We start from the raw sequence: 25,803 nt of genomic DNA on the forward strand, positions 1-25,803 counted from the left end.
CGCACAGAGAAACGTTAATTACAATTCTCCTGCCTGCTCTGAAACGTTCACTGTCGCCTCCTTTCTTTTTATTTTCAACAAGGAATTCCTGGTTACATTGTCAAGAAGCAAAACAACTCTGTGACCTTCAAGATAATACAAAGCAGTTCACACAGTACAGTTCTGCATAAGCACTCCAGGTGGCTGAATACAGTTCATCACATGTTCAAACATCACTTGAAAAACACTTATAACATTTTTCTCTGCTTTCTGCAGGCCTTCTGTAACGATGAGAGAGAGAGAAAATCAATACACATATACAGTAAAATAAAATGGTAACCACTGGTCTATATGGTCCAGTAAATTTATGATAAAACCAATAAAAACAAACATAGTAATGAGAGAGAGAATCACACGAGAAACACTTTAATATCTGAATAACTCAAACCTTAAAACTTCTTAGTAGTAATGAGTAAATGCAGGATAAATGCAATGAACATAGTAAATAAAATAGACATGTAGAAAATAGTAAAAATAATTCTAACAATCTTTGTTTTTCTTTTCATAAAGTAATTGTAAAAAGACGAATCAAAGCTCTATCCCAAATGTCTCACAGGCACAATCTTTTTTTTTTTTTTTTTTTTTAACAAAAAGCTGTAGGTAAATATGAGAAAATGCTGAAAGAAGAACCTAATGTAATGCAATGCACCATATACTTTCTTGATATAAACAACATAGTCTCAATTTATCTCTTTGAAAGAAATCTTGATATTTTTAAAATCTCAATATATTGCCCATCCCTATGTAAGATCCATAAAAAAGGAAAAAGAAGATGTTTAACAGTTCACTTTTATGCCTTGAATTCATCCAGGAGGGCGTCCTGTTGCATGAACTACTGCAGCGTGGAGCAGATAACCAGTGTGTGAAACTGCTGATATGTATTTCAGGTCTGGGTAGAAAAAGAAAAACCTTTGGATTTCCAATCTTGTCAAAAGCTTGTCTGCTTGTTCTTCCATCCAGCCATTAATTAATTTGTGCAATATCGTCCATTTATATATTTATTTGATCAATTCATGTACTTTTTGTCCACTTCCCACCCAAGGATTTTTTTTTTTCTTATCCAACCTTGGATTATTTTCGTCCCATTGTCCATCCATCCATGCATCGAGGTTTTCTCCATTCATTTGTCCATTCATACTCCTTACATTCTGTGGTTTAAAAGTCTGTCATTTGTAGAAGTCTTCTGTCTTCTGCACCTCGTCGTTCACGGTGAACTTATGCATTTATAAACTGACGGGAATGAATTGGGAACTGTAGAAATGGGATTCCAGGAAAAGTGCGGCTCTGTGCGCAGCTGTGTTATAATAGATGAGTCACAACCTGTGTGTACATCGTAGCCTACGTTTGTACCCCGTCATCAGCCCGGCGCTACGCTGGTGTCAGGATGCATTTGTTGAGACGTGAGTCACCAGCCGGAGGAGGCAGAGGAGAGGGATGTGGCAGCCTGAGAAGCTGCGCTCCCACCCATGCGCACTGGGACAGAGGTCCCTGATGTGATTTCTCGCTTCCTCCGCCACTTGGACCTGAAGAATGGCATTTCCGACCAAATGCAACCCCTCCTTCATGGGACGTAAAATATGAGCAGGTAAGACGCTTATTACATGGCGCAGCGGCTGGCACTAAATGTACCCCCACAGCTGGGGGTAATTGGTCGCCATGGTGAAGATATGCTCCCACCAACGCCACTGCTGCAGACCGACGTCATTTATTAGACAGTAAAACCCGCTATGCTTCATATAACCTTGGCCTAAGACTGTCACACGGCGTGTGCAACTCCAAGTTGATTAAAATCAATGGATTAATTTGAGAGAATTTCAGGCCGCGAGAACACGTGTTGTGTTGCCTTCATGTGTGTCGTAAAGAGTGCAATTAAAGATTCTTGATATTAAAGTCGGACTAATAATGTCTGGAATCACAATAGTGCTTGAAGCAATCCTAACCGCTTTAGAAATACCACTGCCACCGAGCGTAAAACGCGTGTGCCTTCTTGCATTTATAGGTTTGACAAAATCATTATCGGCCTTTGTTATTCGTCGTGTTGTTTTATGGTTCTGCGTCTTTCAACCCTGCGCGACTTTAGTAATCAAAACCGAACATTTTCATCACAACCTAACGCATCGATGGCGTTAAGGAGAGTAATTACCTGCTTAGTTTGCGTTAATGTCCTGTAGTTTACGAGGCGTACCTGAAAGCAGCAGCCATGGTGTCAAGGAGAATGGGGCGGTCTACAGCGCCTGCGCCTAGTTACACATGTATCAGATACACTGCAGCGGAGCTTCGTTAATTTGGCTCCGAACAGAGGGCAGAGGTAAGACTTTAAAGACATTTAATTACTGTGTTCTGGGTGTAATTTAAGATAAACTGGACTAAAAGGTACTTCTTTTATTCTACCCGCGGACTTCAAGGTAACCGGTCTGATCGGTGTCACGCTGCTGCACGCGGCAGCAGACAGAAGTTATTGAGCAACAGGAGCATGTGGCTCAAATCGGACAGATTAGCATGCTTCTGCTTTTCTAGGAATCATTTCCTTAGGTCCTGACTCGGTTTGACAGGGCTTGATGGGCGAAAATACGGTCAGTGGTTCGCTTCTATTGCGAACGGAAGCCGGCGTGGCTGAAATGAATGACAGAGCGCGCCGCTTCAATGCAGCTCTGCCACTGATAGGTCAGAGTTCGGAACTTAATAGCTGAAGACGGTGCCATGTTGGCGGTTTTGATTTTTACTGGATGTTATATACAGTATAACTGTAGTCAGAAACTTGGTTTAAGTTTAAGGTTTAGCGCAGAGCCGGGTCCAGACTGATTAAATGCACGGAAACCTGTGACCCGAAATCACAAAAACAATTTAAAGGGACTTCACAGTGTCATCACCAAATGATCCTGGAGGAATATTCTGCCTTTCCAGTCGTTGGAAACCACTAAGTCTTGTTTACTGCTGTAGCACTAATAAAAGCAGCCTTGGAAAAATGGCATACTGCTTTTCATATATATATTTTTTGGATTAAAGGTATATAGCCACGTTATAAAACCGCTTGTAAAACCGTTTTATAATGCTTATATGCCTGCTGACAGGGGGGGACAAACGGGTCAATTGTCCCAGGACGGGAGGGCAAAACTGATATTGTGACCATTAAAATACAGACAGAAGTAATCTTTATGAAAATATGTGTGAAAAATATTTAATATTAGAGTAACTAAATATATATGTATATATATTTCTGCATTAGGTATATGTAATATGTTTTCTTAAAAAAAGGGGGGGGCATTAGAACTTCCCCCACCCCAACATAAAATGGTTTGACCATTAGGACAGCGGTTGGCTGCAACTTTGAAAGTTCGTTCCGCTGCAAACTAAGAATCACAGATGCATAGAAAAGAATAGAGAAGATGACACCAAAGGCTTGAGGGATTTTATGAGTAAATATTTTTTAAAACTGAGGATGAGTCAGGAACAGGTCTAGGAACGGAATTGCAGAAGAATGATGCCCATCCAGAGCCACGTAAGAAGCAATGCGTTTATCAATGTGATTTTAAAGTATAGTATCCGCTAGCTAGTGTAAGGGGGGAAAAAACTTTTCTTTTATAGTAATATTTAAGCTTAGCGCCAAAAGACCAGAAAGCAGTTCACTAGTCAAGAGCGTATACGTTTGTTTTAAAACTAGATCAAAGAGGAAAGGCATCACCTTTGACCTTACCCCAAGACGATGGCACTGCCATAAAAATTGCAAAAGACTAGAGAGGGCTATACCATAGACTAAAGGGTTAATTTATAGCTTTTAATGTTTTTTTTTTTTGTTTTTTTTTTGGGCGGGATTTGATGATGATTGAACTTGACTTTGTAAAGTGCCTTGAGATGACATGTTTCATGATTTGGCGCTATATAAATAAAATTGAAATTGAATTGAATTGAATTTTTTGCGGGTCTAGTGGCTCGCTTTTTTTCTGAAAGTAGGCTGACAGGAAGGGGGTGGAAGAGGGGGAGAGACATGCGGCAAAGGACCGCGGGTCGGATTGGAACCTGAGTCGACCGCGCCAAGGACTAAGGCCTCCGTATATGGGTCGCGCTACCTGCTGCGCCACAAGCACGCCAGCTTTTAATGTTTAAGTTAGGGACAGGTCTGGTTTGTTTGGGAAGGTTTCCAGGAGCAAACCTCTTTGAGGCAACATGACTTCGGTTTGCAAAGTTGTAACTGAATGAGTCTGATAACTTTTGGAAGAATGTCCATTGGACAGATGATAGCAAACTGAAGTATTTGGCTGTAATAGATTGCACCATGTTTGCTGAAAACCAAATCCAGCTGTCAAGCAACAGTGGTGGGAAGTCATATTTTGATCTTGTTTAGCAGCCATTGGGGCCTGGGCAACTAGCAGTCGTTGGTGCTGCGTTCCATTTACCTTCAAACTGGGAGGTGGGAGATCGCGTCATCTCCGAGTTATGGTGTTCCAGTTCCCAGCTTGTCCGACAGTAGGAAAAACATGGATGCTCACATCATGCCTATTGTTAAATGTACAAAGACAGCCAACCTGAGGCTCAGGATGTGTGTTGAAATCAGATTTTATTGCAAGAACTCTTTTTTTTAAAGCTGTACTTAAACTGTTCAGCTGAACATGAAACATTAAAAAATGGGTGCCGACTCCTCATTTAGCCCTTATTGCCACTGTTGTTGAAACAATAAAAATAACTGTCCTAGTTGGTATATTGTGCACATAAACAGCGCTGAAACCTCCCGTCTTATGAACACTGAAAAGTAGTGCCGGTAGGTGTTTGACTGAATAAATTACATGAATAAGAGAACTGTATGAAGTTTTACTCATTATTGCTGGTTACAGAAACATGTCCACCTGCCTAGATCTGGGTGAAAGGTGATGTTACACAGATCATCTACAGGAAGGTCAAGCTAACCTTTAAACACTAAAGAACTGTCCCATATTCTACTAATCATTAGACGCAGAGCACTGTTCTCCTCTCCTATCATCTGGTGTTATGTTACCAATTATACCAAAGACTATGACAATGTTCATGGTCATGTCGGGTTTAGCTTTATCAGAACATGATAGCAAACACTTGCGCTTTATGGCTCACAAAACTCTAAAAGCAATAACTGCATATAAACCAGTGGAGCCAGTTAGAGTAGATGTTTTATTTGTGACTGGGCTCTTTATCTTTGTTGTTAATGAGAAGCAATGATAGGTGGCTCCAGATTTGTAGCATGGTGGCTTACAGTCGGCTGTTGGTGGTAACTTTGCCAAACAAGCCTGGCAGCAGTTGGCTGTTTAATGATTAATCACATTGCTGGACCTTTAGGGTTGATCGAATGCAGCCAGCTAATTTCTGTAGCGGCACAGATTCCAGAGGTGACTGCCAACCAGCGATCCTTGTGTGCTAACTAGCAGTGTGCACTCTTCAATGTTATGTAGAGTAGTGTTAAGGGTTTAACTCAAGCTCCATGTAGTAATCTGCTCTAAAATGTTGCCTTCAGTCCTGCTTTTAGCTGATCAGAATTAAAGTGACAGTAAGCAGACGCCACCCCATGAATGAATCCAACACAAAGATAAAACCAAATGTAAGGACCGAACCTGAGCATATTTTGAATTGGATCTTTAGAGATGTTGTTCACAGTAAGGTTTTACTAAATCATAATATCTTCTGCTGAAATTAAAAGAACTGCAAAGACAACAGATTTCTATTTTTAAAACTGTGTTACGTGGGGATTTTTAAACAGTTACCTCTAAACTTAACCTATCTTTGTAGAGTATGACGTCTGACCTTGGAAAAGTAGACAAGTGGATGATAAAATTAGTTGTACCTAGCCTAAACTATATGTAGTAGATGGGCAGTATCTGAAAGATTTGTCCTTTAAATGTCAAGTTCCCCGGTTTCAGAAATGCAGTAAGGACAGACTGAGAAATCAATTAAAACGTACAGCATTACAGTTGCATGTGTAAGCTATCCGTACAACATGGTGGGAGCTCTCTGATTGGCTGGGGGTTGTATTACAGCCACTCCTGTTGGGAACAAAGCATGCGGTGACAGTGGAAAGGAATTTTTAAGACAAAGACAGAGAGGGAAAAATAGGAAGACGCTTCCAGTAGGAACAGCGATGGCTTTGTGAGTTACTGTTCATAGGAGAGAAGCTAAGAAACTGAACTGAACAACACATGATGTGAAGAAACCCAGAGATTCCTCTTTGTTAATGGGAGCAAGAGGGACAGCTGTCATAAAAAAAAAAATCTGAAATGAGGAGTGGTCCTAATTATCCGTGCAAATTAGAAATGCAGAGCTCAGCATTTTAGTAAGTACTGTAGTTTATTCTGTTGTTTTGACATGCCATACCTTTTGGAGTTGAGTCGTTCTAGTTTTATTTAGCATTCTATAACATGTCTTCCCACTAACCTCCTGCTCTTTGCCACCCAGAGGATTTTCCTGACCTATCCTCTCTAAAAGCTGGTCCTTACTCAGTAACCACCTCAGGGTAGTTGGTTACATCTGTAGGAAAAATGGCCAGTGGTCATCCTTAGCTTTTTGTTGAATGAATTTTCTGCCAATATTGCTGGATTTTGTTTCCTATGAGGTTTCCTGGATTCATTTGAAGTCCCCTCAAACTGAAAAACCCATACAGCCCAATTGAGCTACTGTTTTGCATATAAAAAAGCTGCACTGCTTGCTTTTTTGTCACTTTAATATTCCGTTGTAGTGCTCCCACACAAAGCGCATTAAATGTATTATCTGAGCTGCAATCGATTGATGGGATGGAGTGATATGTGAGGTTTGCTTTGAAGTCACTTAAAAGCTCTGTACAAAGCTGGGAGCTCATTCAGGACTCGGTGCACAGCTGCACACCTGCCCACTCCCTCCTTCAGTCTAACATCAAGCGGCAGGTCTGCTGTTTTCAGCAGTTCTGCATTAGATGCATTGAAAGCTCCGTTCCACCAGCACAGACCAACTCATTTAATGTCTCTGTTACCTGGAAACAATGCTCCCCTGACCCTAGCATGATGTTTTATGATGGCCGCAGCTTCACTCACACACATATATTATGCACTTCAGCTTTCTGCTGTTATTATAGTGTCAATTAAATCTCATTAGCAAAGCTTTCCTGATTGTTGTAAAGGATCAGCATGAGTTTTTGGTCTAAGTCTGTCTCCGGTTACAATAGCATTAAAAAGTAAACATTTAGGTGATTCCACCGTTTCTCCTGTCAAAAAGGGGGCGCCAACCCCTTCATTGACCCCCTAGAACATCAAGTTAACATTAAATCTGTCATTTCTCTCTATACCTGCCTCCACAGTTTTGTGCTCTCTGTACTACTGGTGGCGGAGTTCCACCCTGACACACGACATGTTTGTACAGGTGAACAAACAGTAGACACGGGCCGCGCCGGACAACATGTTGCAACCACCTGCAAAACAAGTTAAAGAATCTGCTTTTTTTTTTTTTCTTTTTCTTTTTTAATCGCCCTTAGAGCTGCAAGGATGGCAGCACTCACTCTGCTGCGAGTCGCAACCATGACTCTCCTTCTCTGTGTTCAACCTTTAAGCTCACTCTCAGTCTGGGTCAGTACACGACATGGGGACGACCGCTGACTGGAAATATGTCCAGCAGACCGTCATTGACACCGTCCACAAGGAGGGGAAGCCACGGCGGGTCATTGCTGAAGAAGCTGGCTGATTTATGCTGGATCCCAGCATTTAAATGGGAAGTTAAATGGAAGGGAAAACGAGATGTGGCAAAGGTTCACATGCAACAGAGAGAACCACGGCCTTCAGAGAATTGTAAATCCAAACCAATTGAAGAGTTTGGAGGAGATCCACAAAGAGTGGTCCAAGGTTGTTGTCGGAGCTTTAAGATCCCCTCTGCACAAATGTGTCCTTGATACTCAGTGATTGTTTAGGCTGCCATGTCATCTGCTGGTTCTGGTCCACTGTGCTTTGTCAAGTCCAAAGTCAGAGCAGCCATCTGCCAGGACATTTTAGAGCACATCGTGCTTCCTTCTGCTGACGAGCTTTATGGAGATGCTGGTTTTATATTCCAGCAGGATTTGGCACCTGTCCACACTGCCAAAGCTACCAAAAGCTGGTTCAGTGACTATGTAACCTGAACCCCACAGAGAATCTGTGGAGGAATGTCAGGAGGAAGATAAAAGACGGCAGAATCAAAAATACAGATATGCTGAAGGTGGCTGTTAAAGCACCCCGGGCTTCCTGAACACCTGGTCAGGTCCACAGGCTGTTCTCCATGCCATCCTCCACTGATGCAGTAATTCATGCAGGAGCAGTACACCAACATTTTGGTTTAAAAATAAATCATTTTACTGATCTTGCGTAACGTTCTTATTTTCTGAAACACTGAATTTTTGTTTCATATTAGCTGCAAGCCATGACCATGAAAATTAACAGAAAGAATCTCTTGAACCACTTTGAGTGCCAAGATGTTTTACCTTTTTTAGTAGGAATACTGAAATAAATTAACATTTTGGTGCTATTCTCTAATTATTTAAGATGCCCCCATATACACTAGCTGGACCTGGTGTGTACTCGGTACCTTCAGGGAAGCTGATGGACCCCTTACTTGCTTTTGTCTGGTAAAGAAGCAGCCCTCTGGTTTAAATGGTTCCTGCCAACTAGTGCAGAAGCAAACTGCTTGCTTTGTAATAACTACTCTATTCATCTCGCACTTGTTGTAGTGCACTTCCATTATTTCAAGTTAAAATGTATCCCCACAGAAACACTGCTGGCTACTTGAGGTCATACAGTAGGAGCTTGCTCTCTCAGACACTAGAGTCCGTGTAATAAATCTGGACTCTTGGAATGCCAGTGCTGTAAAGGTCAGCACAGCGGCACTCTGAGGTCCAGCTGTACTGATCCTGCACATGACAGAACGTTATGGGGGCATTTCTTGAAATGGCTTTGCCATGTGCCACGATGATACCTCTGCCTGCTGCGCTTCTTGCTGCATTCAAAAGACAAATTTACGGGAAACTTTTTCAGGGAAATGTCCAGCGAGATCAGCATGTGTTTAGTGGAATTTTGGCCAGAGTTGGATCAGCAGTGAATGATGTTCAGAAGACCTTTCATTGTACTCTGGACTGATGTTTGGTACAATTCATACCCACTAAATGTTGTTTAATCTGTTGGTGTGGGCTGAAATGGTGTTTTTTTTTTGTAAAAGCATTAATTTATTTGGAAGTTTTCCAAATGTGTCACATTACAGCTACAAATGTCAAGGTCTTTTAATGGGATTTTATGTGCTCGTAGTGCATTACTATAATGTGGAAGAGAAATGACACTTTTTTAATTTCTATTTATTCAAATCTTATCTCCAGTAATCCTAAATAAAATCCATTGCAATCAGTTGGGGACTTTACTGATAGTTTTATGTTGCTCTCAAACATTGACAACATCGAGCATTTCAAGTAAACAAACGTCATTTAGCGCGGCGGGGGGATTGAAGCATGGCGGCTCACCAGGCTTATAATACGGTGGGAGAAACCCTGCTGACTGAGAGTCTATAGCAAGACTTGAAAACTGCTTTTCTGTCGCTCTCCATCCATTCCATTCTAAACCTCAGTGTACATCTAGATGTAAAAAGCTGGATTATCTACGGTGTATTAGGGGTGGGCCATTATGGACTTTACATTTTATCACGATATATTGTGGTAATGTTGTGATAATAATGAAATGTAATAAGACTATTTACAGCTTCTTGCAGTCTTTTTCGGGTAACTGTGTGACTGTGACTGCATGTCAACTATACCCCAATAAACACAATTACTGTCGTTTTAAAACATTTAAAAACGACAGTAATTGTGTTTATTGAAACATGTTTCATCGGGACTCCAGTTGCATAATGGAAGTGTGATATTATTTGTTTTATCACCGAAATGCACACAGTATTCACATTTAGTTTTTTTTTAATTTATTGATATTTGATTCGCTCAATAAACCAACAATAGAGAAAATGGCAAAAAATAACAATCCTGACAATATTGATAGTTTTGAGGGTTTTCAGACACCACTAGTTGAAATCCATCGTTGTCAAGATAAATCCAAATTCTTATCACGTTAACGATAAAACGATATGATAAAGTCCCAGCCCTACAGTTTATCACAGTATACGGGGAGGAATACAAATGCACCCCACATTTAATTGTTTAAAGTAATCTTTGAGTTTCTACACACAGTGAGAGTTTTATTATGTGAAAATCTAATTTCTTCAGAAATGGCTTTAAAATGTCCTGAAATCTGCTTGGCAGAACACTGTAGTAAGATCTAAACATTCTTTTCTTATTCTGGCTTCTAGATGTTGGGGGTAGGAAATTAGTGACAGTATCATCAGATTCCACAGCAGCGTTTTCTATGTTCCTGACAGTTCCTTTTTATACATTCATACACACTCCAGATCTGTGTTATTGCCTCTGCTGCTGGATCAGAGATTGGTCCATTTTAGTCCACCATTTCAATTATAAACAATACTGAGAGGTACAAGGAAAATCCGATATTCTGCCACAAGGAAGAAATGGGGAACACAATTCTGGAGCTGCTTACAGTTTCTGCCAATCAGTCAACTAATGTAGAGCCAGTTCGCCAAAGTGATAAGTGTGGGATTTACTTTTGTCATGTCTAGTGCTTGATCAAGCTAGGACAGAATATTATTCAGTCAGGCTGTCAGCAGACTGCAGTGCCAGGGTTTGATGGGCTTGTGTTAAGACTTAATCTCAGACTTGCTCTCACACATGGAAATCTTGAGTTTTTTGCTCATGCAGTGATGAGATTCTTTGCTTCTGGTCATTTCCAGTTGTCTTGTCCAACTTGTGAAACACCTTTCAGAGGGTCACCCTAAAAGCTGTTAGGTGGTGTCCCTGGGAGCCGAGGCCTTTTGTGGGAACAGAGCACATTCCTGCACAGATTTACTCTCATTATTTCTCCAGCCAATGAACTTGAGAATCTTAACCTAAGATCTCAGCATCTTATCTTAATCACGCTTTGATCTGGATTATATTAATATAAAAGGTTTGCCGAATATGTTGCGAACATGTCATCGCACCATCAGTGTGTGCAATATTCATATGACAAAGGACTGCTTGGATTGCAGTAATTGTTGGTCAGTATTTTCTAAGTGTTATGATCTTGCTTTTTATATGCTAATGTAGAGTGGAGTGGGACCAGTTCACAGTAGCAGATGCTCACACAGACACAATAACAGTGGCCAAAATGCTAAGTCAGAATGGCAGAAGCACAGATGAGAAAGGGAGGAACAAAGAAAAGGGGGCTTCTATCACGCCACATCATCATCATCATCATCGTCGTATTTACCAACATTATCGCCGTTGCAAGACATTATATAATACAGCTCTAATTCCTTTATGTATAGATGCATGGTTCAGGATTGTCTGCCACAGAAGGCCAAATACAGGCCAGCCCATAGATATGTCATTGCTTTTAATTAGGGATGGGGAGATGGACTACAGATTTTAGATGTATATCGATAAAACCATAAAAAAAATTATTTGTAGGTCCAGGCAGAGCCCCACAAAGCAAGTTTTTGTCTAACAAAGAAAACTAGCCCTTATCAAATCTCCTGCCTAGGACTTGGAGATATGTCTTGAAAATAAAATCTCAGAATTGACTATACCACATCCGATTAATCAATCCCCCACCTCCTTTTCATTTCACAAAAAGAAATAAAAGAAATAATTTAAAAATGTTCTTTTATGTCAAGCCTGGAAGGTGAACTGGATTCAAAGTGCAGCTAAATACAAGCTGTGAAACATGACTGTAAAACAAGATGGCGGCCCTCACATTGTAAACAATGAAAATATAATTAAATGTTTGCTGCTAGTGGTTTTACACAGTGAACTAAGAACAGGCCTCACTTTACCTGTTTAACTTCAAACTAACTTCAAAGTTAAAATTAATCGATTAAATCAATTTATCATCCAGTCCTTCTCCTGCCTCTTTATAACGGCATCTATTTTGAAATGTAAACAGCATTTATTGATAATCTCATGAAACCAATAGTGCACATGCCTCTTAACTGTGTTCTAAAAATCACAAAAAACGTCTTTAAAGCAGATTTTCTTTTTCTAACAACAAAATCTGTTGATAATGAAGTTGACGACCTGATTTCCTTTAGCTGAACATGTGATGATGTGCAATGGCCACCTTTGCTTTCTCACCACTAAAAGCTGTGAACTCCCCTCTCTACAGTTTGTTGCCCTGCTGCCCTTCATGTTGTGGAGCCTTCAGTAAAACTTGGATTAAAGCTTGGTGAGAAGAACACGTTGTGAAAGGAACACTTTGACCCATATAAGAGCTGTGTGATGCACAGCATGGAGTGAAAAACGACCCGTCTTGATTATTAACCAAAGTGAATCACCTGAAGGGAGCTCTGGAACAGAACAGGGTAATGTGTTGCCTATTTAAACATATAGCTGGGTTATGTTTTGTTTTGTTGCAATCACTGCTAGCCAAATGAAACAAGAAGGTGATTTTTAAAGGCTATCAGCCATATTGAATGGCTTGTAAAAACATTGTGACTCACGTGCTTCATAAGAGGTTGTGCCCAGAGACAATTCTTCTTCTAACACCAGCTTTAAAGCTGGGTGGGCAGTCAGAAAACCAGCAGCTTCAGCCTGTTCAAGTAGGTACTCTCATTAGATGCTCCTTTTCACTACTTTTTCCTGTTACTATTGTTTGCTCTTTTGTGAATTTAGATTTATTGGCTTTCCAAATGCAGCATGTACATTATGTTTAAAATGTGTTTAGATCTACTGTAAGATTTGTTTTCTACTATAGGGACATACGTTTTAATGCAAAAAAAGGGGAGATAACCTGATATTGTCTTCATTCAAACTAATTTAGAGAGTTTAGGATTTTGTTTGTATTAGTTCTGACGATGCAAAAATAATAATCACCAACTATCTGAGTTAAAGACCTCAAAGTGAACTGGAAATGTACTATAAGTAATTGATCAGTGCTGATTTAAAGTCACCTCCCTGTGGGGTAGTTCCTTTTCAGAGAAGAGCTGCATAATGGAAATAAAAAAAAAGTTTGACAATGAAATATAGATTTCCACTTCAGAGTCAAAATGATACTCGGTTTGAGGCAGGGCTGAAAACAAAGCTGTTTATACCAGAAGGTACAAATATGGGTTAAAGATGTCCCACCAGGCAGCAAGAATCCAAGTGATCAGCTGACAGTTAGGCGGCGGCACAAATGTTATTGAATCACTTTTCACCTCTGAACAATACAGATAAGGAAGAATATGATGATGACCTGATGTTGTTGCACCTTATTTAAGAGCTAGTTTAACTCATAAAAATCTCTGAGCCATGACAAATGTTGCTGTGGATAGCTAAGCTGAAGCAAATGAGAACAATGACCATAATCATTAATAAGAATCTGCTTTATATTAATGTTGAAATTTTCCATGTGTTTTTGTGCTTGTTCACCACCTTTAAATGCCATATTCAGACAGCTACGTTTACATAAACAAAAGTAATCGTAATAAAGGTCTGATCGGAATAAAAATGCATAATGTAAACAAGCCAATTGAAATATTTTGATCGGATTAAGTTCAATCAGAATGAAATTTTAATCAAAATGAGAGGGGTGGTTTATGCTGATTGATAATCCGATCAACATGCATATAAACTTTTGTCAGGCTCAAGTTATTCTGAATGTGGCAAACTGACCCGAGAGCGCATGTGCTCCCAACGTAAACGTGACATATTTCCACGTTGGTGAGTGGCGAAAAATGTCAGGAAGAAAAACTGTCCTTCTGTTCAAAAAAATTATTGCTTAAAATTTTCGCTTACTCTGTAACATTTCTACTGTTAGAACCTTATGCAAGTCCAGCCTGGGCGCTCTAAAGACAAATTAATTTGTATAATACTGTTTTGTTTAGTTTTTTTTTTGTAGTATAGCAAAGACAGAAGTTCTTCTGTGTTTTTTTTTTGTTTGTTTTTTGTTTTTTGGGGGGAATTTGATAACTGCACATGTCAGAGTGGTTCTATTCTGAATAAAGCCATGTGCATAATATACACACACATTATGATTGGATTAATTGATCGTGTGCCCATATAAATGGTACACTCCGATTATTTAATCCGATCGTGAAATTTTGTGCTTGTCAACATAGCTTGCATACCGTTTATCTGCTTCAAGATTGATATTTACATGTGTATGTTTTTTTTTTCTTCTTCTTTTTATGACATAAAAAAGTGAATAATTTAGCCTTTTCCAACAAACCTGTGACAGAATTCTGCACTGGCTTGAAATTGTAGTTTTGATGAATTAAAATAAATACATTCTTGTTATATTCAACTAATTCATCGTGGGAAATGTTTATTTAAAACTGTATTCTTACACATAGGAATTTCAATAATTGGCTGAAGTTTACAACAAACTGCTGGAAGATGGTTTTAGGTTGCCCAGAGTTGAAAAGTCACTGGAGTCACATCACAAAGCTCAGAAGCACCGAATTATGCTGAAAAAGATGGATTAGCATAAGCATATGAGTTTATGGTATGAGAGTTCATATGTAGCTTGAGTTGTAGGTCATAACTGTTAACTATAAAGGCTAACAGCTGGATAGAATACCTGTCTAAAGGATAAATTTGATAGGAGGTAATAAACCTACTTTGTTCCGACTACAGGTAGAGCGCAACAGGACATCCACAGGCTGAACCACCAGGGAAATCCCTGGTGGTCCTGGTCCGCAAACACAGATTAACACAGCAGTAAAATCATTTAGTTCATTGACATTCCTGTTGCATTGTCCCACCCGTACAAAACAAATCACTCAACACTCATGAACCCCGTTGCCAGGGGAACTAATCCATTCAAAGGATTTTCTGAATCAATACTGAATTGGAAAAAAAATATATTTTAATGCATTGATGAAACGATACTTTTACCCATTCCTTGTCCTGGGGTTTGAGGTGTAAAGTAGAGGTATAGAGCCTTTATTAAATGGTGACTATTAAGCGTGAGTCATTAATGTTTTCTTTACTGCTGGTAGTTATGCGGTGGTCAGGAGTCAGGACTCTGCTGCTTTCCCTTTTAAACTTTTAATTGCATCAGGACAAAATCTTTCTCTACAGAAGCCTCCTTTTTATTTAAAATAAACAGCAGTTTGATATTTCTGGAAGCAAACATTCACTATGAAGTTAAATGGACATTCCTTCCTTTTTGTACTCAGACATTTGTGAGTCAGATGTTCTCTTAAACTTCCTTTTCCCAAATTTACAGCAGTCCATAAATGTAACCTGGCTAATGGTAGTTATTCATCTAGAATATTAGACAAAGGAATGGAAGAATATACATGATTCTCCATGTCTGAGTGTGCTCATACCCTTTCCTGTTAGGTTAGTCTCCGTCACGATTATGGTCATGTGTCCTGAAGGAAGAGGTGTTTCTTTTCACCAGGCCAATGTTTGGACTGAAATCTGATAATACAGACTTGAGTTTTAAAACTTTATTTGAAACAAATTGGTCTTCCTTTTTAATAACTGTTTTTATGGCTTGCCTTCTTCAACATTTCAGCTTTTCTCTACTGAGTTGCACCTGTTTTTACTCCAAGATGGCCACTAGGGAAATTTTTGTTTTAGCTTTACAAACAATGTATGGACTACAAATGAATTTGAGAAATATGTTGACCTATTCAATAGTTGAAGTTAGTTGCTGTTCTACACCAAATTAAGCAGGAGGGCCAGGGTGGGGCCAGTGTTTTTTCATAGAGGCACAGAACAAAATAAACAGGTCGATATTTCATCGTTTAATATATTAAGTGAGCCAAAGAGCCAATTGTGGCTCTTGAACTGCAGGTTGCTGACCCTGATCCTATCTCAATACAGCTGGAGCTAAACATGAAACAGCTACATTTTTTAAATTATTGTTAGAGTAAAACTGTAAAGGTAAAACATACAATTGGTCCAAGTGACAAATCAGCTACGGTATCTTTGTCAGCACATATCATTGTAAGAAATGTATTTAGTATTATGTCTTTAGTACAGGGGCCAACAGGGGCAAGGGCCCCTGTTGGCCCCTGTCTAGAACCGCCCCTGGTTGAAGTACGCTCCATCTGACTAACTCAATGTAATTTAATTTAAAGGGAGCACAGTACCAATAAGACCTGGGTAACCGGCCCTGCAGCCTAAATGAAAAGAATCCATCTGAGCCTGTGCCAAAACATAGAACAGCAAAGGATAGAACGTGCCCCATATCGTGTCCGTCTGTTTTGGCAGATCATTAGCATGTCTTTTCATGATCTAATATAATGCATGTCCCCCCCACACCTGTTTCAGTCTGTTCTGTAGACTGGTTTTATGAATAGGTGCATTTTAAATGGATTCAGCCCTAAAACGTTTCCTTGTATCTACTAGGCCCCACTGAGAGATGGTGTCCCTTTGTTGGTGAAACGTTTGGGCTCCTAATCAGAATGTTTATATTCAGATGGAGGAAGTCCTCTTTACTTTACCATATTTTATGAGTCTCCTGCCACAAAAGAGGTGCACAGAAAGCATGAGGGCCAAAAAGACAGTAGCAGATAACAAAATGCTGTCCAGTGGTTTCTACAAAGTGCCTTTAACAGGTTTATCAGGTGACAGAGCTCCGTCCCTCCTGCTGTTTCATCAGATCCAACTGTTAAAGAAAAGTTGAGCCATAGTTCAACAGGTCCTCCTGGCTGCTAAAGATTGACCAAGTGCCCCAGAAACAACTAGTTACAAAATGTGTCTGTTGTAAAATCCTTCCAGGCCAGGCTCTGTCTATTCAGAGCCAATAAAAAGCTGTCTGACTGGAAAAGCAGTGCATTAGGCCTGCTGGACAGTTTCCATCTGTTATTAACCTCGTAAAAGAGATTCCTGTGTTGTTCTTAGATTCAGAAGCTCAACATCATCTGGCCCTCAGTGAATGTCACCATGGGTGAGCTGCTTACTTCAACATCATAATCGGCGCCGTCCTCATACCCCCTGAATCCAGCGGCATCATGGGGGAGGTGGTCCAGATGCACTTCACCACAGTGGACTACGTAATCTTCGCCCTGCTGCTGGTGGCCTCTGCCGGCATCGGCCTCTTCTATGCCTTCTCCGGCGGGCGTCAGCGCACCACGCAGGTAACCTCAGACCTTAGGCCCCCCTAGAACCTGGATGTGTTTTCATTACGTCTGACATGAAAATCCCGTTTATCTCAGGAGTTCCTGATGGCCGACCGCTCCATGAGCTGCCTGCCTGTGTCCCTGTCCCTGCTGGCCACCTTTCAGTCAGCTGTGGCCATCCTGGGGGCTCCGTCTGAGGTCTATGCATTTGGAACCCAGTACTGGTTCCTCGGCTGCTCCTATTTTCTGGGCCTGCTAATCCCAGCCCACGTATTCATCCCAATCTTCTACAGGCTTAGGCTGTCCAGCGCCTACGAGGTACCCACATGTACAGCATCCCCCACAATTCATAGCAACCAAAAAAGAACATGTGCCTAAAGCTTTAAAACAAATTCCTTTTTCATTGCAGCAGCATAATAGCCTGGAAAAACCCAATTCAATTCAATTTTATTTATATAGCGCCAATTCATGAAACATGTCATCTCGAGGCACTTTACAAAGTCAGAATCAATCATATTATACAGATTGGTCAAAAATTTCCTATATAAGGGAACCAGTTGATTGCATCAAAGTCCCGACAAGCAGCATTCACTCCTGGGGAACCGTAGAGCCACAGGGAGAGTCGTCTGCATTGTTGATGGCTTTGCAGCAATCCCTCATACTGAGCAAGCATGGAGCGACAGTGGGAAGAAAAACTCCCCATTAACGGGAAGGAAAACCTCCGGCAGAACCAGGCTCAGTATGAACGGTCATCTGCCTCGACCGACTGGGGTTACAGAAGACAGAACAGAGACACAACAAGAGAGACAAAAAAGCACAGAAGCACACATTGATCTAGTAATCTGTTCTACATTAGATGGTGATTGCTGGTGATCTGTCTTCTCTGGATGATGTCACGGTTAACAGAACGTCAGACCAGGTGTACCTACTATGAAGAAAAAAAGAGAGAGAACAAAAAGTTAAAAGCTGTAATGACAATAGTCATTTCAATGCAAAACTGGAGAACAGTAGAAATCAGTAGAGTGAGAAAAATAGGCCCTGATGTCCTCCAGTAGCCTAAGCCTATAGCAGTAAAACTATAAAGGTAGCTCAGGGTAACATGAGCCACTCTAACTATAAGCTTTGTCAAAAAGGAACGTTTTAAGATTAGTCTTAAAAGTAGACAGGGTGTCTGCCTCACGGACCAAAGCTGGGAGTTGGTTCCACAGGACAGGAGCCTGATAGCTAAAGGATCTGCCTCCCATTCTACTTTTAGAGACTCTAGGAACCACCAGTAGACCTGCAGTCTGAGAGCGAAGTGCTCTGTTAGGAACATACGGGGTAATCAGAGCTCTGATTTATGATGGAGCTTGATTATTAAGGGCTTTATATGTTAGAAGAAGAATTTTAAATTCTATTATTTAAAATAATAGAATTTAAAAGATCGCTAGTGCTTGAATTCATCCCTTTCAACCATTGTCTTGATATCAGCTTAAGAGCTGATTATCACCAGACAATACTTAACAGACAGAGGGTTATTTAATAAACATTAAATAACTTTAAACAGTGTATAATTTCGGTCTGTAATTTACTAACTCATCTTGATCAAGAGATGGTTTCTTAAGTAAAGGTTTAATAACAGCTACTTTAAAAGCCTGTGGTACATATCCATTTACCAAGGATAGATTAATCATGTCTAAAATAGGACCACTGATCAGAGGGAATACCTCCTTAAACAACTTGGTTGGGATTGGGTCTAACATACAGATAGAAGGTTTAGATGAAGCTAAAATTTTAGATAGCTCAGAAAGCTCTACTGCTTTTAAACAGTTCAGACACTGCGTAGGTTCTAAGGATTCCTCCAATGCTGCCTCACTTACTGAAGACGAGGTAATCATGTTTGGGAGGATGCCAATTATTTTATTTTTAATGGAATCAATTTTATTTATAAAGAATCCCATAAAATCATTACTGCTAAGAGCTAAGGGAATGGATGGATCAACAGAGCTGTGGCTCTGGGTAAGTTTGGCAACTGTACCAACATTTAATTGAACTAAAAAAATCAAACCACTTCTTGACACTCCTGCCATTTGCAATAGGACAGCATTTAACAACATTTCTCCAGGTTGGAGCTTATGTAGCGGCTGCAGAATGAATGCAGGACAGAATGACTTCACACCAGGGATCAGGGGTTGCACGGGGCAGTTAATTCAACGGCAGCAGTGTGGTTTCTCCTGTCACCAGTGCTACAGTCCAGCCACTTTTTGTTCCATAAATAAATGCTATAAATTGAAACTGAAATTCTTCATGGATTACAGTTCAACTACTAGTAAGATAATTAAAGCAAACACTTTATAAAAACAGGTTGGCAAGGTTTTATTTTAGGTCTCACCATCCACAAACCAGATGAACTCGTCCTGCCTCTTTGATCACAGTTCTGTGGCGGTAACGTTTTCATTGTGAGTAGCAGTTTCCTGACTCATAAAGATCAACACTCATCTTTATTTAGTTGAATGGCATGTTCACTTGTAAGAGGGTGTAAAAGAAATTGTCCTGTGTGTCATGGAGGAAGTTATGGATTACTGATTAGAATGAACCCAAAAAAAAACTCTGATCAATAGATATATTGTTTATATTCATTATACTTTGAAGCAGACTTTAGGTTTTCTCTCTGAATTACTGAATAAACCTTGATTAAATGCTGGATAAATGTTAAATAATGTTTCAGTGGGTGATTATGCCACTGCAATAAAAGATGAACTTATTTAAAGCTTTCCGAGGCTGTGAGTATTATGGGAGGGGCGCTGTAGTTTCTGCAGCGCTTCCTCCCTGTTTTTCTCCTTATTTGTCTTTAGACCCCATGTAACAAGCTCATCTGCGATGTCTTTGTGTTGAGCTCATTGTGCATGCACTTTTGTTTTACTTTGCTGCATCATGCATTCATGGGTTGCTTCATTAAATTATTTTAAGCCTTTTTACTCTCTGTCTGACCCTGTTGCTCATACTTCCCCCCTTTTATCTTTCTCGAGTATGATCTCAGAGCTGAACATCTTATCTGTCTTATCTGTCCTAGCCTTGGCATAGAAGGTTTTGGAACAGGCACATGTTCTCATCTTAAATGTTTATGAAGGACATTTGTCTCGCACTCTGATCAGTCATTTACTGGGGAATGACTGCAATAATGTCCTTTCAGCCAAAATCCTTTCTATCTTTGATCAGAACTTCTTGTGACAGTTCCGATCCACTCCACCGTCTAGCACGGATTGTCTCTGAGATGATATGTTACGGGACTTTTCATTTAGCTGTTTGTTTTTCTTTTACGTTCTCACCAACAGTATCTGGAACTGCGTTTTAACAAGACGGTTCGCATATGTGGGACTGCGACCTTCATCTTTCAGATGGTATCTGGATCTGCTTCATTTCTCAATGTTTTTGTTGCCAAATGAATAAATTCATCGGTTTGACCGATTAAAACCTTTTTCAAGCAAATGTTATACCCACATTTTTAAAGTTTGAGTGACTGCTTTAGAGTTTTATACTGTACATCTGCCCAGTTTGATGTTTTCCCAGATTAAATGAACAGAATCACTCCTTTACAACTAATGGTGAAATGTGTAAACAGTGATTTATTTTCACATCCAACATAATGAGGGCTGAAATCCTCAGCCGCGTTACAAACATTGCCACTCATTCAACTTTTGCACATGTTGCAACCTTAAAATCCCAGCTTTAATATATTTTACTGGGATTTTAATGTGACAGACCAGCACAAAACAGAAAATTATTAACTGGAAGGAAAAGCACACAGAATTCCAAAGTTCTTTTCCAAATATTTTAAAAACATGGCATACATTTGAATTTAACCCCTTTTTTTCTGATGCCACTAAATAAAATCCAATCCAAGCAGCTGTCTTTAGAAGTCACCAGATTAAATTGAGTCCAGCTTTAGGTGTGATTTAATCTCAGCTGTTCTTTGAACGCCTCAGAGGTTTGTAGGAGAACATTGGTGAACTAACAGCCTTATAAAGACCGAGGAACACAGCATACTGGTCAGAGAGAACCTTAAAGCAGGGTGAGGGTCATATAAAACCACATCCCAATCTTTAAACATCTCACAGTGGTCTAATCGGTTCATTATCTAAATAAAACAAAAATAAATATGGACTTACAGGGACGTTGGAACTTACGGGCTACAAAAGGAGAACATTAATCAGAGAAGCAGCCACGCGCCCCATAGTACCTCTGGAGGAGTTGCAGAGATCCTCCAGAGAATCGCGTAGGCATGGCGACCATTGGCAATCCACTCCACAAATCTGGACTTTATGAAACGATGGCAAGAAAATATTGAAAGAAAACCACCAGAAGCCACGTTTAATGAAGCAAAAAGCGATGTAAAGGACACTGTAAACATGTAGAAGTAGGTCCTCCCTTCAGATGAGACCAAAATGTCATTTTATTTTGAATGCAAAGAGCCCATCTTGCAGAAACTAAGCCGAACATCACTGTGAACACACCGTCCCTTTAAGAAAACATGGTGGTGGCAGCGTCATGCTGTGGATCAGATACAGGAAAACCTGCTACAGGCTGGTAGAGTCATACCCCAAAAGAGCAAAAAGCCCAAAAGCAGCTGGAACTGTAGCAAATGGTGGTTCTACACTGTGTTTCCTCAGGGGGCTGAATCCAAATATATGCCGTAGTTTTTCCATTTTTCATTGGAAATAAATTCAAAACCACATTGTTTCTTTCCTGTTCTCAATCATGGGTCATCTAAACACACGTACATGTAAGTGTGTGGTTTTGAACCTGGATAAATTGAGATAAATTGAGTAAGAAAGCGTTCACAAGAGCTTCGGTTGGATTATTTCATGACTTTGAGATTTTTTCCGTCTGTGGTTCTAAATTTTGCAGTTGTTTCTCTCTGCAGGTCATTTATATGGGGGTTGTACTTTATGCACCGGCTCTGGCACTTAATGCAGGTGAATACATGATTCTGTCAGATTTTAACGCATTGCACTACCAGCTCACAGTAAGTTCTTATTTCTGCATTATGCCAGTGTAAAGGCTGCTGCTCAGTCTCAATATGGTTTTATTCTGACCTGCAGTGACAGGTTTTGACCTGTGGGGGGCAGTGTTGGCTATGGGATTAGTGTGTACCGTATATACAGCTCTGGTAAGTTCTGCTAAGTTTTCCACTCTTATGTCATCTTTTGTAACAGAATACATTTTACAGATATTTCAAATGTTCAGCTAAACATGAAAACAATGGTTGCGAATAATAAGAACAAGCCAAATCAACTCTTTGCTTCTTCTGACCTGGCTTTGTCCTCTGGTCTTCCAGGGGGGGCTGAAGGCAGTGATCTGGACGGATGTGTTCCAGACGGTGGTGATGTTTGCAGGGCAGCTGACCGTCATCGTGGTAGGAGCCGGTCAGGCTGGCGGTATGGCAGAGGTGTGGAGGAAAGCAGTCAATGGCAGCCGCATTTCTGGACTCGAGTGAGTACTGAATGAGTCGGCTCGTGGAGGACAGTTAGAGAAAGTCTTGCTGAGCAACAACTTTAGGATCATAACTGGAGATTTAATTGGAAAAGGTGCTGTGTCTCTGTAGCCTGAACCCAGACCCTCTGGAGCGCCACACCTTCTGGACATTAGGTGTTGGAGGAGTCTTCCTTATGTTGGCTCTGTATGGCGTCAACCAGGCACAGGTCCAGAGGTACCTCAGCTCCCGCACGGAGAAGGAAGCTGTCATGTAAGCCTGAACGGTTTCTCACACTAGGTTTAGACTCACTCCTGTTTGAAAGGAAAAGTTAAAAAAACAAAGTTCTGTCACATTTTGCCTCCTCAGGTCCTGCTATGTAGTTTTTCCGTGCCAGCAGGTAGTCCTCTGTTTGGGCTGTCTGATGGGTCTGGTCATGTTCGCTCGCTATGGGGAGGACAGCCCTCTGGACAAGGGCTACGTCAAAACAAATGACCAGGTGAGCCCCAGTGTCGTCATGAAGGATTCTTCTAGAAGGCGTGCTGCGCCCTGTTCATGCTGAGCTCTCCTCTCTGCAGATGGTGCTGTACTTTGTAATGGATGTGTTCAAGGAACTGCCCGGCCTCCCTGGACTGTTTGTGGCCTGCCTCTTCAGTGGAGCACTCAGGTAAATGCACTAAAACTGGGAGCGTGAAGTTGGAGATCAAACCAAGAGCGGTGACATCTCTATCAGCCACAAACCAGTGGGACAAAAGAGCTTTACTGAAAGGTCTAACTTAAAGGCACTCTGTTTTACTATTCAGCTATATTGTCTCCTGGGGTTTTTAAAACATCAATTTTACTCTTAGGATTTTATTTTTAGGAATCAGAATAAATGGGTTAGGGTGAAAACAAATGCCCTGCCTTTTTTAAACTTTCATTTAAAAGAAAAAGAGCAGTACTTTGTCATCCTCGTAATGATGCAGTAGTTTGTGTTCTCTCACGTAAAACCCCAATAAACTGAATACTGTGGTTGTATTGCGACAGTATGGAAAATTCTACAGGAGTTTTGAATGTCAAAATGAGTTTTTGAATGTCTGTAATAAACCACGTTGTCCTTAACAAACTTATAAATCATCTAAAGAGGTTCCAGCTCATGAGTTTACAGTTTATTTGTTTAACTTGGAAACTTTGTAAAAAAACAATCCCTTCCTGCCTCAATAACTTAGAAAACCCTGATGTGGAGGGACTTTGGTAGCAGTTTATGTTGGTGCTTCTGTTGATCTAGTTCTCCTTACTAGTCCTTCAGGGTCCTCCAAAAACATCTTAATCAGACTGAGCTGTGGACTTTAGGTCATCGCAACAGCTTGATTCTCTTTTTCAGCCATACTGTTGCAGATTGTACTTGGATCATTGACCTGTTCCCTGAGCCAGAGTTCCTCTGTCAGACAGGTCTCACATTGTTCTCTGGAATACTTTGGTGTTCAGAGGACTTTATGGTCAGCTGCATGGGACCCCCGTGGCTGCAAACCAGGTCCAATTCATCAGCCCTCCTCCTCCATGGCTGGTTCAGGCTCCAGCCTGATGCATTTGATGCTCTCTTCACAGCCAGCACACCGTCCCACTTTAAAATAACAAGACACCTGGAACAGCGTCCTCTGAATAAACACGATCAAAGGGGGACTTTTTACAGGGAAGCAAAGCCACACTGGGTCGTTCTTTTTTACTTGTACTCTCATGAACCTCAACACTTATCAGAGTAACAGGTCTGTTGAGTCTGAGATGTAGTCTTGCTTTAGTTTTTTAAAGTTTTGCAGAATTTTAGTCTGAACTCAGGCTTAGCTTGATGGAACAAACACTCTGGGAACATTGAGGACATTTTTTATTTAATATTTCTTTGAGTTCCTGTTAAATGTCTTTTCTACACTGATCAACAGCAACAACTGCATCTCTAAGTTCTTGCTCTCTTTTCTAACTAAGTACACTGCTGTCATTGACTGGTTTGTTATTGTTGGCCTTAAACCTTTAAGCACACATCATTTCATTCAGTACCTGTCTACAGACGATGACTTGGGATGGGCTCAGCTAGCCCACACTACCACCATAAACCTCAGTGTCTTTTATTGATCTCATTTTCATCCCCTCTCTGACAAATAGAAAGCTTTTATCACTGGTAACTGTTAATGTCATTATGTGTCAGTAATAGCCCTGATAGCTGGAGCCTTGTGTTTTTAAACTTTGCATCATTTCACTCTCAGCCGCAGTGTCCTTGGGCAGGACATTTCACCCTCCTTTCCTGCTGGCACGTGTTGCATGGCAGTCTCACTGCTCTCTGTCTGCCCCAGGCCAGCTGTGGCTACAATGTCTCTGTACCCGAGGAATGTATCATTGCAATGACAAAGATTTTTTTCTTCTTCATTTCTGTAACTCCCTCCAGCACCATTTCCTCAGCTTTCAACTCCTTAGCAACAGTAACTATGGAGGACCTGATAAAACCCCATTTTCCCAATATGACTGAAGCAAAGGCCACTCTTCTGTCCAAAGGACTTGGTAAGACAAGTGGATTTTTGAGTTAATTTGCTGATAAATTTGGCAGGTTATTTGTTTGGTTTGTCTCTGGCTGGTGTGGTTGTAAGGTGAGAGAACTTTTAAAATGTCTGTCATTGTCACGTTCCCCACAGCTTTGGCCTATGGACTGGTGTGTCTGGCTATGGCCTACGTTGCCTCCATTATGGGATCTGTGCTGCAGGTAACGATTCCAACCTCACCAGCCCATGTATAGGTAGACGTTACAGCTGGTGTTTCCTTTTTTTAGTTCGAGTCTTAAGCTGCCGTCATAATGTTTCTAAGCATTTTGTGAAATGTGAAGTCCTGTAATGGCTATGAAGTGTGTCACTTATAATGCCCTCTTCTATATATTGCACTGTAATTGGGAGGAAAAGAGTAGAATTTAGATTCAGCTACTGTGTCAGGACTGAATAAGTTCCTTTGCTGTGATGTCATAGCCTTATTCAACTTTTTAGTTAATAATTAAGGTCAATGGGATCATCTGGATGTAAAAGTTAGATTTTTCTGTACACAGTCTGATCCTGCCCAATTGGTCAAGTGATATTAGCTGAATTAATCATTGTGTTAAAACTACATGATGCAGTCAGCATGGCGAGGCTTAACGTTTCTGCTTAGCATAGCATGAGACAGTTGTCACCGAGGCATTATTAGAACATGTGTACAGTGTA

General features: G+C 40.6%; 1 protein-coding gene across 5 annotated transcripts in view; it reads left to right on the forward strand.

Annotated features, from left to right (window-relative positions):
- Positions 1-1,431: 1,431 nt before the first annotated feature.
- slc5a6a (solute carrier family 5 member 6a) overlaps positions 1,432-25,803 on the forward strand; it is a 28,532-nt gene continuing 4,160 nt past the window's right edge. The window contains exons 1-12 of one of the 5 annotated variants that reach the window (XM_021324398.2): positions 1,432-1,624; positions 16,919-17,154; positions 17,233-17,454; positions 20,451-20,516; positions 22,040-22,091; positions 22,218-22,285; positions 22,454-22,608; positions 22,721-22,861; positions 22,958-23,087; positions 23,167-23,255; positions 25,005-25,117; positions 25,249-25,316. In XM_021324398.2, coding sequence (XP_021180073.1) covers positions 17,029-17,154; positions 17,233-17,454; positions 20,451-20,516; positions 22,040-22,091; positions 22,218-22,285; positions 22,454-22,608; positions 22,721-22,861; positions 22,958-23,087; positions 23,167-23,255; positions 25,005-25,117; positions 25,249-25,316 — 1,230 coding nt within the window. In that variant the 5' untranslated portion in view covers positions 1,432-1,624; positions 16,919-17,028. Of the gene's footprint in view, positions 1,625-2,254; positions 2,348-12,248; positions 12,442-12,585; positions 12,679-16,918; positions 17,155-17,232; positions 17,455-20,450; positions 20,517-22,039; positions 22,092-22,217; positions 22,286-22,453; positions 22,609-22,720; positions 22,862-22,957; positions 23,088-23,166; positions 23,256-25,004; positions 25,118-25,248; positions 25,317-25,803 lie in introns of those variants that run through there. The other 4 variants (XM_012878237.3, XM_036147106.1, XM_036147107.1 and 1 more) reach the window with 4 other exon arrangements.

The sequence above is a fragment of the Fundulus heteroclitus genome, chromosome 15 (genome assembly GCF_011125445.2).
Source record: "Fundulus heteroclitus isolate FHET01 chromosome 15, MU-UCD_Fhet_4.1, whole genome shotgun sequence".
NCBI lineage: Eukaryota > Metazoa > Chordata > Actinopteri > Cyprinodontiformes > Fundulidae > Fundulus > Fundulus heteroclitus.